The sequence below is a fragment of the Miscanthus floridulus genome, chromosome 18 (genome assembly GCF_019320115.1).
Source record: "Miscanthus floridulus cultivar M001 chromosome 18, ASM1932011v1, whole genome shotgun sequence".
In the NCBI taxonomy this organism is placed as follows: Eukaryota; Viridiplantae; Streptophyta; class Magnoliopsida; order Poales; family Poaceae; genus Miscanthus; species Miscanthus floridulus.
In genome coordinates this window covers 61,486,175-61,499,711 of record NC_089597.1, presented here as the reverse complement: position 1 = coordinate 61,499,711, position 13,537 = coordinate 61,486,175, and the positions used below count along the sequence as shown (strand labels likewise).

At 42.0% G+C, this 13,537-nt stretch overlaps 1 protein-coding gene and 1 pseudogene across 1 annotated transcript; both read left to right on the top strand.

Annotated features, from left to right (window-relative positions):
• Window positions 1–2,764: 2,764 nt before the first annotated feature.
• On the top strand, window positions 2,765–5,131 carry LOC136522419 (L-type lectin-domain containing receptor kinase SIT1-like; annotated as a pseudogene).
• A 253-nt stretch (window positions 5,132–5,384) lies between these two features.
• LOC136523941 (L-type lectin-domain containing receptor kinase SIT2-like) lies at window positions 5,385–6,674 on the top strand. Its single transcript, XM_066517452.1, has one exon. It carries the CDS (start codon window positions 5,385–5,387, stop codon window positions 6,672–6,674), a length of 1,290 nt encoding a protein of 429 aa, XP_066373549.1.
• Window positions 6,675–13,537: the final 6,863 nt, after the last annotated feature.

The following is a 13,537-nucleotide window of genomic DNA, read 5'->3' as shown; positions in this document are numbered from 1 at the left end:
TTGCATGGGCCTAATCCTCCCGAAAGGCTTTCCTTCCACCATAATCAGCCACTGGCCCCATTAAGCCCATTTGATGCATAAGCCCACCCCCAGCTAGCCTACATTTCCCTCCCTGCAGCCCAGGCCTAGGCACAGTTGCACCAAAAACAGAGACAAAAAAATTGTAATTGTAAGCAATAATTGACTCTGAAAATGATCGTTGCCAAAACTTCAATCAGCGACAACGCCCTTCTGGATTTTGAATGCCATCAGCTTGGAAACATTTCATCTGCCAGAGTTCAGTAGACCGCAGATCAGCCCAATGTTCAACAACGAATAATTGTACCCAACATCATATCGGGGGATCTGCTTTTCCTCCATAGTCCATATCAAGGATTGACCTTAAGCAGCGATTCTGGCCGTGGCTGCATCGAAGGAAAAATTCAAAGATCTCATTTTCTTGCAATCACCAGTCCAGCACATGCGACAGACTTTGCACCACCCCAGCCATCTTTTCAACATGAATGGAATCCAGTTCACCAAAGTATCAGAAGATGGACCTGCTTGAGTTCACACTTCGTAGACAACGACTTACTAATTTCTGTCCGTCAGGGCCAGATGAACAGCAAATATGTATATACTAATACTAAATTAAAAAACACCAGTGCTTTCATGCACTAATTTCTAATATATTTTTTAGAGCTATACCAAACCATCAGGGCTCTAGAAATTGTTTTGACACCCATATCAAGGATACTACAACCTTGTTCAGAAAATTATTGGTTTTTACCCGTTTTGTTTCTTTTGCTCAACTTTGATAGCCACCATCAATCTTTGGCGAGCAAGGCTCTTTCCAAAAGGACAGTTGTTTGACTATGAGAAAGACTGACCAAAAAGGACAGTTTGACTATTAGTAGCCACTAGCCACCATTGAAAATTCAATGGATTGAAAGAAACACTTTAACAAATCCATGATTTATGATATGGTACATCCTAGAATTTTATGCCTATTCATTTGTAATAAAAACTTCATTTTTGGCAATGTAAATTGCACCAAGTCAGTCTCATACAGAAATTTTGGGGTTTCTCACCTTTCTGGTGTTCTTTGATTGGTGGATGAGAGTTAATAATCTGGTTACTGGTGAAAATAATCACAGCCTCAATTCACTGATAGTATTCACAGCTTGGAAGTTGTGGCATCCAACTAGTACTAAGACAAATCTTTGAAGAGGCACACCTTTGGGGCCTTACAGGCACTAGAGGTCTTGCAAGCCCATTTGATGCATAAGCCGACCCCCAGCTAGCCTACATTTCCCTCCCTGCAGCCCAGGCCTAGGCACAGTTGCACCAAAAACAGAGACAAAAAAATTGTAATTGTAAGCAATAATTGACTCTGAAAATGATCGTTGCCAAAACTTCAATCAGCGACAACGCCCTTCTGGATTTTGAATGCCATCAGCTTGGAAACATTTCATCTGCCAGAGTTGGACCTGCTTGAGTTCACACTTCGTAGACAACGACTTACTAATTTCTGTCCGTCAGGGCCAGATGAACAGCAAATATGTATATACTAATACTAAATTAAAAAACACCAGTGCTTTCATGCACTAATTTCTAATATATTTTTTAGAGCTATACCAAACCATCAGGGCTCTAGAAATTGTTTTGACACCCATATCAAGGATACTACAACCTTGTTCAGAAAATTATTGGTTTCTACCCGTTTTGTTTCTTTTGCTCAACTTTGATAGCCACCATCAATCTTTGGCGAGCAAGGCTCTTTCCAAAAGGACAATTGTTTGACTATGACAAAGACTGACCAAAAAGGACAGTTTGACTATTAGTAGCCACTAGCCACCATTGAAAATTCAATGGATTGAAAGAAACACTTTAACAAATCCATGATTTATGATATGGTATATCCTAGAATTTTATGCATATTCATATGTAATAAAAACTTCATTTTTGGCAATGTAAATTGCACCAAGTCAGTCTCATACAGAAATTTTGGGGTTTCTCACCTTTCTGGTGTTCTTTGATTGGTGGATGAGAGTTAATAATCTGGTTACTGGTGAAAATACTCACAGCCTCAATTCACTGATAGTGTTCACAGCTTGGAAGTTGTGGCATCCAACTAGTACTAAGACAAATCTTTGAAGAGGCACACCTTTGGGGCCTTACAGGCACTAGAGGTCTTGCCCACTTAGAGGTCGCTAAAAGATATTAAACTGGTGATTTTATTGGGTAGGGTCGTGGTTTGATGTAAAAAGCACGTTTATTACCTGTGTTTGTTACTTATCTACTTAATGTAATGATATGTAGCTCTCCCATGTATTCGTGAAAAAGAAATACCACCTACAAGTTGTGTGGCCACACTACAAAATTATGAGCTTTCAATGTGCCAAACAGAGTGCATATTGTATATACTAATAATAATACTAAATATAAAAACACCATTGGTTTCATGCACTAATATATTTTGAGACCAAACCATCAGGGCTGTAGAAATTTTGTTGATATGCATACCAAGGATGCCACATCCTTGTTCAGAAAATTATTGAGCTTTGCCGGTTTGTTTCTTTTTCTCAACTTTGATAGCCACCCTTGATCTTTTTGCGGCCAAGAATCTTACCAAAAGGACAGTTTGACTATGAGAAAGACTCCTACCAGAAACGACAGTTTGACTATTAATAGCCGCCATTGAAAATTTCGAAAGAAACATTTTTATCAAATCCATGATATGATGTGTCCTGGAACATTATGCATATTTCCCATGAGTCAGCCACCTCAATTTTATTGTCATATGTAACAAAAACTTCATTTTTAGCAATGCTAATTGGTACCAAGTCAGTCTCATGCAGAAGTTCTGGATAAGTAGTACCTACAAGTTGCGTGACCACACTGCAAAATTAAGAGCTGCCAATGTGCCAAACACAATGCATTCAAGCTTGCCACTGCAAACCACAGCGCATGATCAATGGAGAAGAAGGGAACAGACATGCCTAACGAGAATATTATGTTGTTCAGCCTGCTCGTAGGCCTTAGTATTGCTGGATTCAGTACTGGAGAAGACCAGTTCGTCTACACCGGCTTCACTAGCAGCAACCTCACCCTCGATGGTGGAGCAACAGTCACGCCGAGTGGCCTCCTTGAGCTAACCAATGGCTCCGTTCGGCAGAAAGGCCATGGATTCCACCCCAGTTCACTGCTCTTCTATGATTCATCTAGTGGTGCAGTGTAGTCTTTCTCTGTATCCTTTGTGTTTGCCATCCTCTCTACGTATCCTGAGAGTGGCCATGGCCTTGCCTTCTTCATTGCGCCAAACAAGAATTTCTCAGGTTCGTTCCCAACCCAGTACTTGGGCCTCTTCAATGATCAGACCAATGGTGACCCAAACAGCCACATCTTTGCAATTGAGCTCGACACTGTCCAAAATTATGACCTACAAGACATCAACAACAACCATATTGGCATCAATATCAATAGTCTTCGCTCCATTCAATCCTATGATGCAGGCTACTATGATGATAAAAGTGGTTTGTTCAAAAATTTGGCACTCAATAGCAATGAGATGATGCGAGTGTGGGTGAACTACAACAGAGAAACCACACAGATCAATGTGACCATAGCTCCCCACAATGTTGCAAAACCAGTGAGGCCACTGCTGTCTACTACCTACAATCTCTCAACAGTTATCGCTAATCCAGCATATATTGGTTTCTCATCCTCAACAGGCTCTGTTAGTGGACAACACTATCTGCTTGGTTGGAGTTTTGGCATCAACAATCCTGCTCCACCAATCGACATTACCAAGCTGCCAGAGCTACCTCATCTTGGTCAAAAGGCTCAGTCAAAAGCATTACAGATAACTCTGCCAATAACAATTCTGGTTCTCCTCCTTGTTGCAACCATTACTATTTTTTTATTCGTGCGGAGGAATCTAAGATATGCTGAACTACGTGAAGATTGGGAGGTTGAGTATGGGCCTCACAGGTTCTCATACAAGGATTTATTTGATGCCACAGGAGGATTTAGAGATGATAACCTGTTAGGTACAGGAGGGTTTGGTATGGTATATAAGGGGATTCTCCCTGTATCCAGACTGAATGTTGCTGTGAAGAGGGTGTCACATGACTCAAAACAAGGCATAAAGGAGTTTATAGCAGAGATTGTTAGCATCGGCCATCTTCAACATCGTAACCTTGTGCCGTTATTGGGATACTGCCGGCGGAGAGGCGAGCTCCTCTTAGTGTATGATTACATGCCCAATGGAAGCCTTGACAAGTACTTGTATGGTAAAGAGGGGAAGCCTACTTTAGATTGGATTCAAAGGTTCCGAATAATCAAAGGAGTAGCCTCTGGTTTACTGCACCTTCATGAGGAGTGTGAGAAAGTCATCATACATCGTGACATTAAGGCAAGCAATGTGCTCATCGACAATGAGATCAATGGGAGGATAGGTGATTTTGGTCTCGCAAAATTGTATGACCATGGCACTGACCCAGAAGCCACACATGTGGTTGGCACCATAGGATACCTAGCTCCAGAGCTAGCACGCACTGGCAGGGCAACCCCTCTAACAGATGTATTTGCTTTTGGTATATTCATTCTTGAGGTCACATGTGGGCAAAGGCCTATCAAGCAAAATACTGAAGGCAGACAGGTAATGTTAGTTGACTGGGTGCTGGAACATTGGCATAAAGGATCACTTACTGATACAGTGGACATCAAAATTCAAGGTGAATATGATATTGATGAGGCATGTCTAGCACTAAAGCTAGGATTGTTATGCTCCCACCCATTCACTAGTGCAAGGCCAAAGATGAGGCAAGTCATGCAGTACCTCAACAAAGAAATGCCAATACCAGAGTTAACACCAAACCTAAGCTTTTCCATGCTAGCCTTGATGCAGAATGATGAGTTCATAATGCACTGTCCATCGGAAATAGGCTTTGGCACAATATCTACCATCTCAGGAGGTAGATGACTAGATGAGATGAGGCTTGACAGTGCACATGGTCTTCAATGTTTGCATGCATACATAGCCAATGATCCATAAAGATGAAGTAAACTCTATAAATAGAGTTGCTTAACATTTGTTTTATTTATTTATGATCTTCCTTTATCTGCTTTATACTAAATTACCCCATTGTTTGTGTGCTCATTAAATTCATCTTTGTGATTCTCGAATTATATTGAATCTCATTTTCATTCATAAATGTATCCATTTCTTAAAGGGCGTACTCAGTGCAGAGAGCTCCCGCTCTGTGTGGCGTCTGGGGAAGGGTGTTAGTGGCAAGCCTTACCCTCGCCTGTGCAATGCGAGGAGACCGCGACTCGAACCCGAGACCTTCCGGTCACAGGCGGTAAGACTCTACCGCTTGCACCAGGCCCGCCCTTCATAAATGTATCCATTTCTTTGCAACCATATCTTTGCAGTTGAGCTTGACACCATACAAAACAGTGAGTTCAAGGATATCAACGACAACCACATTGGCATTAATATTAATAGTCTCCACTCCATACAATCCCAGGGTGCTGGTTTCTACGACGACAAAAATGGTATGTTCAAGAACATGTCACTCATTAGTCATGAGGTGATGCAGGTGTGGGTGGAATATGATGGAGGGACCACACAGATCCATGTAACCTTGGCTCCCATTAAAATGGCTAAACCTAATAGGCCACTAGTCTCAGCCATCTACAATCTCTCAACAGTTCTCACAGATACCGCATACGTTGGATTCTCATCTTCAACCGGAGTAATTAACTCAAAATATTGCTTGCTTGGTTGGAGTTTCAGTATGGGCAATACAACTCTAGAGATTGACATCACCAAGCTGCCAAAGTTACCTCGTGTCGGTTCCAGGTCACCATCAAAGGTCCTGATGATCGTTCTTCCAACAGCCATTGCATCATTCATCTTTGTTACTGGAACCGCCTTCATTTTACTTGCACAGAGGAAATTGGCAAATAATGAGCTACTGGAAGATTGGGAGGTTGAGTTTGGGCCACATCGGTTCACATACAAAGATTTGTTCCTTGCCACTAAAGGATTTAAGAATAAGAATGTGCTGGGTGCAGGAGGATTTGGGAAGGTGTATAAAGGCATACTTCCAACATCTAAATTAGAAATTGCAGTGAAGAGGTTGTCACATGACTCAAAGCAAGGAACAAAAGAGTTCATCACTAAGATTGTTAGCATTGGCCACCTTCGACACCGAAATCTCGTACAGTTACTAGGCTATTGCAGGCGAAAAAGTGAACTTCTTTTGGTATATGACTACATGCCAAATGGTAGTCTTGACAAGTTCCTATATTGTGCACATGACAAACCTTCACTGGATTGGGCTACAAGATTTCACATCATAAAAGGAGCTGCGTGTGGCTTGCTCTACCTTCATGAGAAGTGGGACAAAGTTGTAATCCACCGAGACATCAAAGCAAGCAATGCGCTTCTTGATAGCGAATTCAATGGACGGCTAGGAGACTTTGGCCTTGCAAAGTCATATAACCATGGCACAGACCCACAGACCACACGTGTGGTTGGCACCATGGGTTACCTGGCCCCAGAATTGGTACGCATGGGTAAGGCATCCCCACTTACAGATGTGTTTGCCTTTGGCACATTCCTTCTTGAAGTGACATGTGGGCATAGGCCTGTTGAAAGCTCTAGTTTGGTTTTGGTGAATTGATGAAACCCTAAGTGCTAACCTAGTTTATCAAGTGATCATGACATAGGTAGCACACTTCAAGTAGAGAAGCTAATGAAGATCATAGCATGACAATGGTGATGGCATGGCGATGATCAAGGGCTTAAACTTGAAATGAAGAAAGAGAAAAACAAAAAGCTCAAGGCAAAGGTATAAACCATAGGAGCTATTTTGTTTTAAGTGATCAAGACACTTAGAGAGTGTGATCATATTTAGGTTTGATAGCCGTACTATTAAGAGGGGTGAAACTCGTATTGGAATGCGGTTATCAAAGTGCCACTAGATGCTCTAACTCATTGCATATGCATTTAGGATCTAGTGGAGTGCTAACACCCTTGAAAATATTTGTGAAAATATGCTAACACATGTGCACAACGTGTTTGTAGGGTTGAGATGGGTTTGGAAAATTCTTGGTGGTTGGCACATTTGAGCAAGGGTGAAGAAGTTAGAGTTGAAATGGAGTTGGTCGAAATGATGCTGGCGTCAGTCTACTGACCGGACGCTGGGTCACTCAGCGACCGGACGCTGAAAGGCTGTGTCCGGTCGAGCTGTCAGACGGCACAGTAGGCTAGCGTTGAGCACCGGATGCTGGCTGTGTCCGGTCAAGGTGGACCGGACGCGTCCGGTCGAAAAAACATGCCTCAGGGAGCTTACTGGAAACGACCGGACGCTGGGGCTTGAGCGTCCGGTCGGTTTTGATCGGAGCGTCCGGTCAGCTTCGTAGCCGTTGGAATCTGACGAACTGTGTTTGAAGCTGGTGACGTGTGGCGTCCATCGGGCGATCGGACACTGAGGGCCAGCGTCCGGTCAGTTTGACCAGAGCGTCCGGTCAGAGCGTGTTTTGCCCAGTGAAGGGGTATAACGGCTCTATTTGATGGGGGCTCTATTTATAGCCCCATGGCCGGCTGTGGCTTAGATCTTTGGCCATTTTCATTGACATAGCAATCTTGTGAGCTAAGCCAAAGCCCTCCCACTCATCTACATCATTGATTCATCATCATAGTGAGATTGGGAGTGATCCAAGTGCATTGCTTGAGTGATTGCATCTAGAGGCACTTAGTGATCGTGGTTCGCTGTGGATTTCACTTGTTACTCTTGGTGGTTGCCGCCACCTAGACGGCTTGGAGCAGCGAGGATCGTCGAGCGGAGGTGGTGATTGTCTCCGGCTCCGATCGTGGTGATTGTGAGGGGTTCTTGACCTTTCCCCGGCGGAGCGCCAAAAGGTACTCTAGTGGATTGCTCATGGCTTGTGTGATCCTCATCTTGTGTTGGTTGTGCGGCACCCTATTGAGGGTTTGGCGTGTGAAGCCAATTAGCGCGTGAACCTCCAAGTGAGTGAATCGCCACAACGAGGACTAGCTTGCCGGCAAGCAAGTGAACCTCGGTAAAAAATCATTGTCTTCATCATTGATTCCGAGGTGATTGGTCTTCATTGTTATTCATCTTTGTGATTGATTGGTTCTTCATCTACACGGCGGTATAACTATCCTAACCACTCTCTTTACTTTACCGCAAACTAGTTGACAAGCTCTTTAGTGTAGCTAGTTGTGAGAGCTTGCTTGGTTGGTTGGTGTGGCTCTTTAGTTAGTCTTTGAGAGCACACTAACATAGGACACTATCTAAACTAGAATTGTGGTAGGTGGCTTGCATTTTAAGTAGGCTAGTGCAACACTCGCTACGCCTCATAATTGTCTAACCATTTGGTTAAGTGTTGTTGTAGAAATTTTTATTAGGCTATTCACCCCCCCCCCCTCTAGCCATTAGGACCTTTCAAGTGGTATCGGAGCCGAGGTCACCGTTATTTGTGGCTTAACAACCTTCGGTGTTAAAATGGCTCAAATCAACAACACCAAGAAGCCACCCCAATTTGATGGCTCAAATTATTCTTATTGGAAATCAAAGATGGCCACACATATCAAGTCAATCAATAGAAAGGTGTGGAAGGTGGTAGAAACTAAAATTGAGATTGGTAATCCGGAAAATCCCACCGCCGCCGAAGAAGTACTTCTCCAAAACAATGATATTGCTCTAAGTGCCATTCATGATGCAATTGATGCAAGAACATTTGAGCAAATCAAAAATATTGAGATGGCACATGAGGCTTGGAAGAAGTTGGAAGAATCATTTGAAGGTACTCAAGCCGTGAAGGGTGCAAAGGCATACATCCTCAAAGAAAAGTTTGCAAGCTTCAAGATGAAGGAGGATGAGAGTGTGCCGGACATGTTCCACCGAATGGAGGTGATTGTAAATGATCTCAAAGCACTTGGTGAGAACATAGAGGACAAGGACTTCTCAAACAAGTTCTTGAGATGTTTGCCCGGGAGATTTAAAATGTTGGTCACCTTGCTAGTGAGGAGTGGTTTGAACACAATGACACCAAATCAAATCTTGGGAGATATCATGACCGATGATGCTTATAGAGATGATGATGAGAAGGAAGAAAAGAGGGAGAAGAAAGATGAGAAGAAGGATGACAAGAAGAAGAGCGTGGCATTCAAGGCCACATCATCCAAGGGCAAAGCAAAGCAAGAAACATCAAGTGAGGATGATGATTCATGGGATGATAGTGATGATGAGAAGATGGCTCTCTTTGTCAAGAGGTTTGGCAAGTTCATGGTAAAGAAAGGCTACCGTGCAAGAAGAAAGAAGTATTCATCCAAGAACAAAGATGAGTCAAGAAGATGCTTCAAGTGTGGAAGCAAAGATCATCTTGTTGCTCAATGCCCATATAATAGCGACAATGATGATGACAAGAAGAACAAGAAGAAGGACAAGAAAGAAAAGAAGGAGAAGAAGGACAAGACATTCTTCAAGAAGAAGAAGGGTGGATCATATGTGGTCACTTGGGATAGTGATGCTTCCTCAAGTGATGATGATGATGATAGTGATGATCACAAGACCACCAAGAAGAAGGTTCTTGCAAGTATAGCAATCAATGAGAAGCCTTCTCTCTTCGACTCTCCATCATGCTTCATGGCTAAGGCCACTAAGGTACAAACTTGTGATGATGGAGGTGATAGTGAACATGATAGTGATAGTGATAATGATGATGATGAACCTACAAAAGATGAATTAATTGACATGCTAGAAGATGCTAGAGAACACTTTGACATCTCAAGAAAGGAATGCAAAAGCTTGCGTAAGGAACTAAAAGCCCTTAAGCAAGCATTTGATGAGCTTAGTGCATCTCATGAGAGGCAAGAGGATGCCCATGAGAAGCTTGGCAAGGCTCACAAAAAGCTTGAAAAAGCTCATTCCACTTTGCTTAATGAACAAGATAAAAAGAAGCATGTTGAAACTTGTGATGTAGGTTTAACTTGTGATTTAATTGATACATCACTATCTATGCCTATCATTGTTCCTCCAACTAACCCTTCTTGTAGCACTTCCACTTCTACCTCATCTAGTAGTGATGGTCACACTTGTGATACCTCACTAGTGGTTGAGAATGAGAACCTCAAGAAGGAGGTAACTAAGCTCACTCACACCTTGGCTAAGGCTTATGGTGGTGAGGACCGCTTGCTTATGGCCTTGGGTAGCCAAAGAGCTTCTCTCTACAAAGAGGGATTGGGCTATACCCCCAAGAAAGGCAAGGCGGCCTTTGCTCCTCACAAGACAAGTTTTGTGAAGAACAATGGTCGGTTTTGCACTAGTTGCAAGCAAGTTGGTCATAGAGAGCATGAATGCACCAACAAAAGCAAAAATGCTAATGTATCCTCCATTAAGCTTAATTCTTCCTATATGCTTGTTAAGGGTACAAATGGTGTGAAGGCTAAGTTCATTGGCAAACCATGGATGGGCTCAAAGAAGAAAGCCATTTGGGTGCCAAAGAGCTTGGTTACTAACCTTCAAGGACCCAAGCAAGTTTGGGTACCTAAAAAGAATTGATTTTCTTTTGTAGGTCAATTACAAAGCCGGAGGAAGGCATTGGGTTCTTGATAGTGGGTGCACTCAACACATGACCGGTGATGCAAGAATGTTCAACTCAATCAACACCAATGGCAATGATGGCTATGATAGTATCACATTTGGTGACAATGGTAAAGGCAAGGTCAAAGGGCTTGGTAAGATTGCAATATCCAATGACATGAGCATATCCAATGTATTGCTAGTAGAGAGCTTGAACTTCAATTTGCTATCCGTAGCTCAATTGTGTGATCTTGGATTCAAATGCATATTTGGGGTAGATGATGTAGAAATCATAAGTGTAGATGGATCTAACTTGATCTTCAAAGGCTTTAGATATGAGAATCTATACTTGGTTGATTTCAATGCTAGTGAAGCTAGATTGTCTACATGCTTGTTCACTAAGTCTAGCATGGGTTGGTTATGGCATAGAAGGCTTGGTCATGTTGGAATGAAACAATTGAATAGATTGATTAAGCATGACTTAGTTAAAGGCTTGAAAGATGTTGTGTTTGAAAAGGATAAGCTTTGTAGTTCTTGTCAAGCCGGCAAACAAGTTGGAAACACCCATCCTAAGAAAAGCATGATGAGCACTAGTAAAGCATTTGAGTTATTGCACATGGACTTGTTTGGGCCAACACAATACACTAGTATCGGTGGAAATAAATATGGATTTGTGATAGTGGATGACTACACTAGATACACATGGGTATTCTTTCTAGTGGACAAAAGTGATGTGTTTGCAACATTCAAATCATTTGTTAAGGGCATTCACAATGAGTTTGAAACAACCATCAAGAGAGTTAGAAGTGACAATGGTAGTGAGTTTAAGAACACTAGAATTGATGAGTTATGTGATGAATTTGGAATTAGACATCAATTCTCGGCCAAGTACACACCTCAATCAAATGGCCTTGTTGAGAGAAAGAATAGAACACTCATTGATATGGCAAGGTCTATGCTTAGTGAGTACAATGTGAGTCAATCCTTTTGGGCCGAAGCTATCAACACGGCATGCTATTGTAGCAACCGCCTCTATTGTCACCGATTGAAAGAGAAGACACCATATGAGCTCTTGAATGGTAGAAAGCCCAACATTGCATATTTTCGGGTCTTTGGTTGCAAATGCTATATCTTGAAGAAAGGCACAAGATTAGGCAAGTTTGATAAGAAATGTGATGAAGGATTCCTACTTGGTTATTCCACCACAAGCAAAGCATATAGAGTTTGGAATTTGGATAGTGGTACTCTTGAGGAAGTTCATGATGTTGAATTTGATGAAACCAAGGGTTCACAAGAAGAGAATGAGAACTTAGAAGATGTTAGAGGCATTCAACTTTCAAATGCCATGAAGAACATGGATATTGGTGAATTGAGGCCTAGGCAAGTGAATGATGATGAAGATGATCAAGTGCAAGTGCTCTCCAACTCAAATATGCAAGATGATACAAATCAAGCTAGTGCAAGTGACTCTCATGATATTGATCAAGATCAAATGGCTAGTACATCATCTCAACCAAATGATCTAACAAGTGCAAGCAATCAAGTTCCATTGCTCCAACCAACAAGTATTGCAAGAGATCATCCTTTGGATACAATCATTGGTGATATTTCAAGAGGTGTACAAACAAGATCAAGATTGGCATCATTTTGTGAACACTTCTCTTTTGTGTCATCCATTGAACCAAAGAAGATAGATGAAGCTTTGAAGGATGTTGATTGGGTGAATGCTATGCATGAAGAATTGAATAACTTCACAAGAAATCAAGTATGGGAATTGGTAGAAAGACCAAAGGGACATAATGTGATTGGAACAAAATGGGTCTTTAGAAATAAGCAAGATCAAGATGGGATAGTTGTAAGGAACAAAGCAAGATTGGTAGCACAAGGCTATACACAAGTTGAAGGTCTTGACTTTGGAGAAACATATGCCCCGGTTGCTAGATTGGAAGCAATTAGAATCTTGCTAGCCTATGCTTGTGCTCACAACATAAAGCTCTATCAAATGGATGTTAAGAGTGCATTTCTCAATGGCTATATCAATGAAGAAGTATATGTTGAGCAACCTCCCGGTTTTGAAGATGACAAGAAGCCCAACCATGTGTACAAATTGAAGAAGGCATTGTATGGCTTGAAGCAAGCACCTAGAGCATGGTATGAGAGATTGAGAGATTTCCTACTCTCTAAAGGGTTCACCATGGGCAAGGTTGACACCACTCTTTTCATCAAGAAGATTGGAAAAGATCTATTTGTGTTGCAAATATATGTTGATGATATCATATTTGGATCAACCAATCAAGAATTTTGTGATGAGTTTGGAAAGATGATGGCTAATGAGTTTGAGATGTCCATGATTGGAGAGTTGAGTTACTTCCTTGGTCTTCAAATCAAGCAATTGAAGAATGGTACATTTGTGAGTCAAGGCAAGTACATCAAGGACATGATCAAGAAGTTTGGAATGATTGATAGCAAAGTCATTAGCACACCAATGGGAACCAATGGCAACTTGGATAGTGATGCAAGTGGAAACATGGTGGATCAAAAGTTGTATCGGTCTATGATTGGAAGCCTACTCTATGTGACCGCATCAAGGCCGGATGTCATGTTTAGTGTATGCATGTGTGCAAGATTTCAAGCCTCACCAAGAGAAAGTCATTTGAAAGCTACAAAGAGGATATTGAGGTACTTGAAGTATACACCAAATATTGGTTTGTGGTATCCCAAAGGAGCAAAGTTTGAGCTAGTTGGTTACTCCGACTCGGATTATGCGGGATGCAAGGTTGAAAGGAAGAGCACATCGGGCACATGTCAATTGTTGGGAAGATCACTTGTTTCATGGTCATCAAAGAAGCAAAATAGTGTTGCATTATCTACCGCCGAAGCCGAATACATATCCGCCGGTAGTTGTTGTGCACAAATACTTTGGATGAAGGCCACTT

Excerpts from the sequence above, each read along its gene's own strand:
- LOC136523941 (XM_066517452.1), top strand. The coding sequence starts at position 5,385 with ATGTATCCATTTCTTTGCAACCATATCTTTGCAGTTGAGCTTGACACC.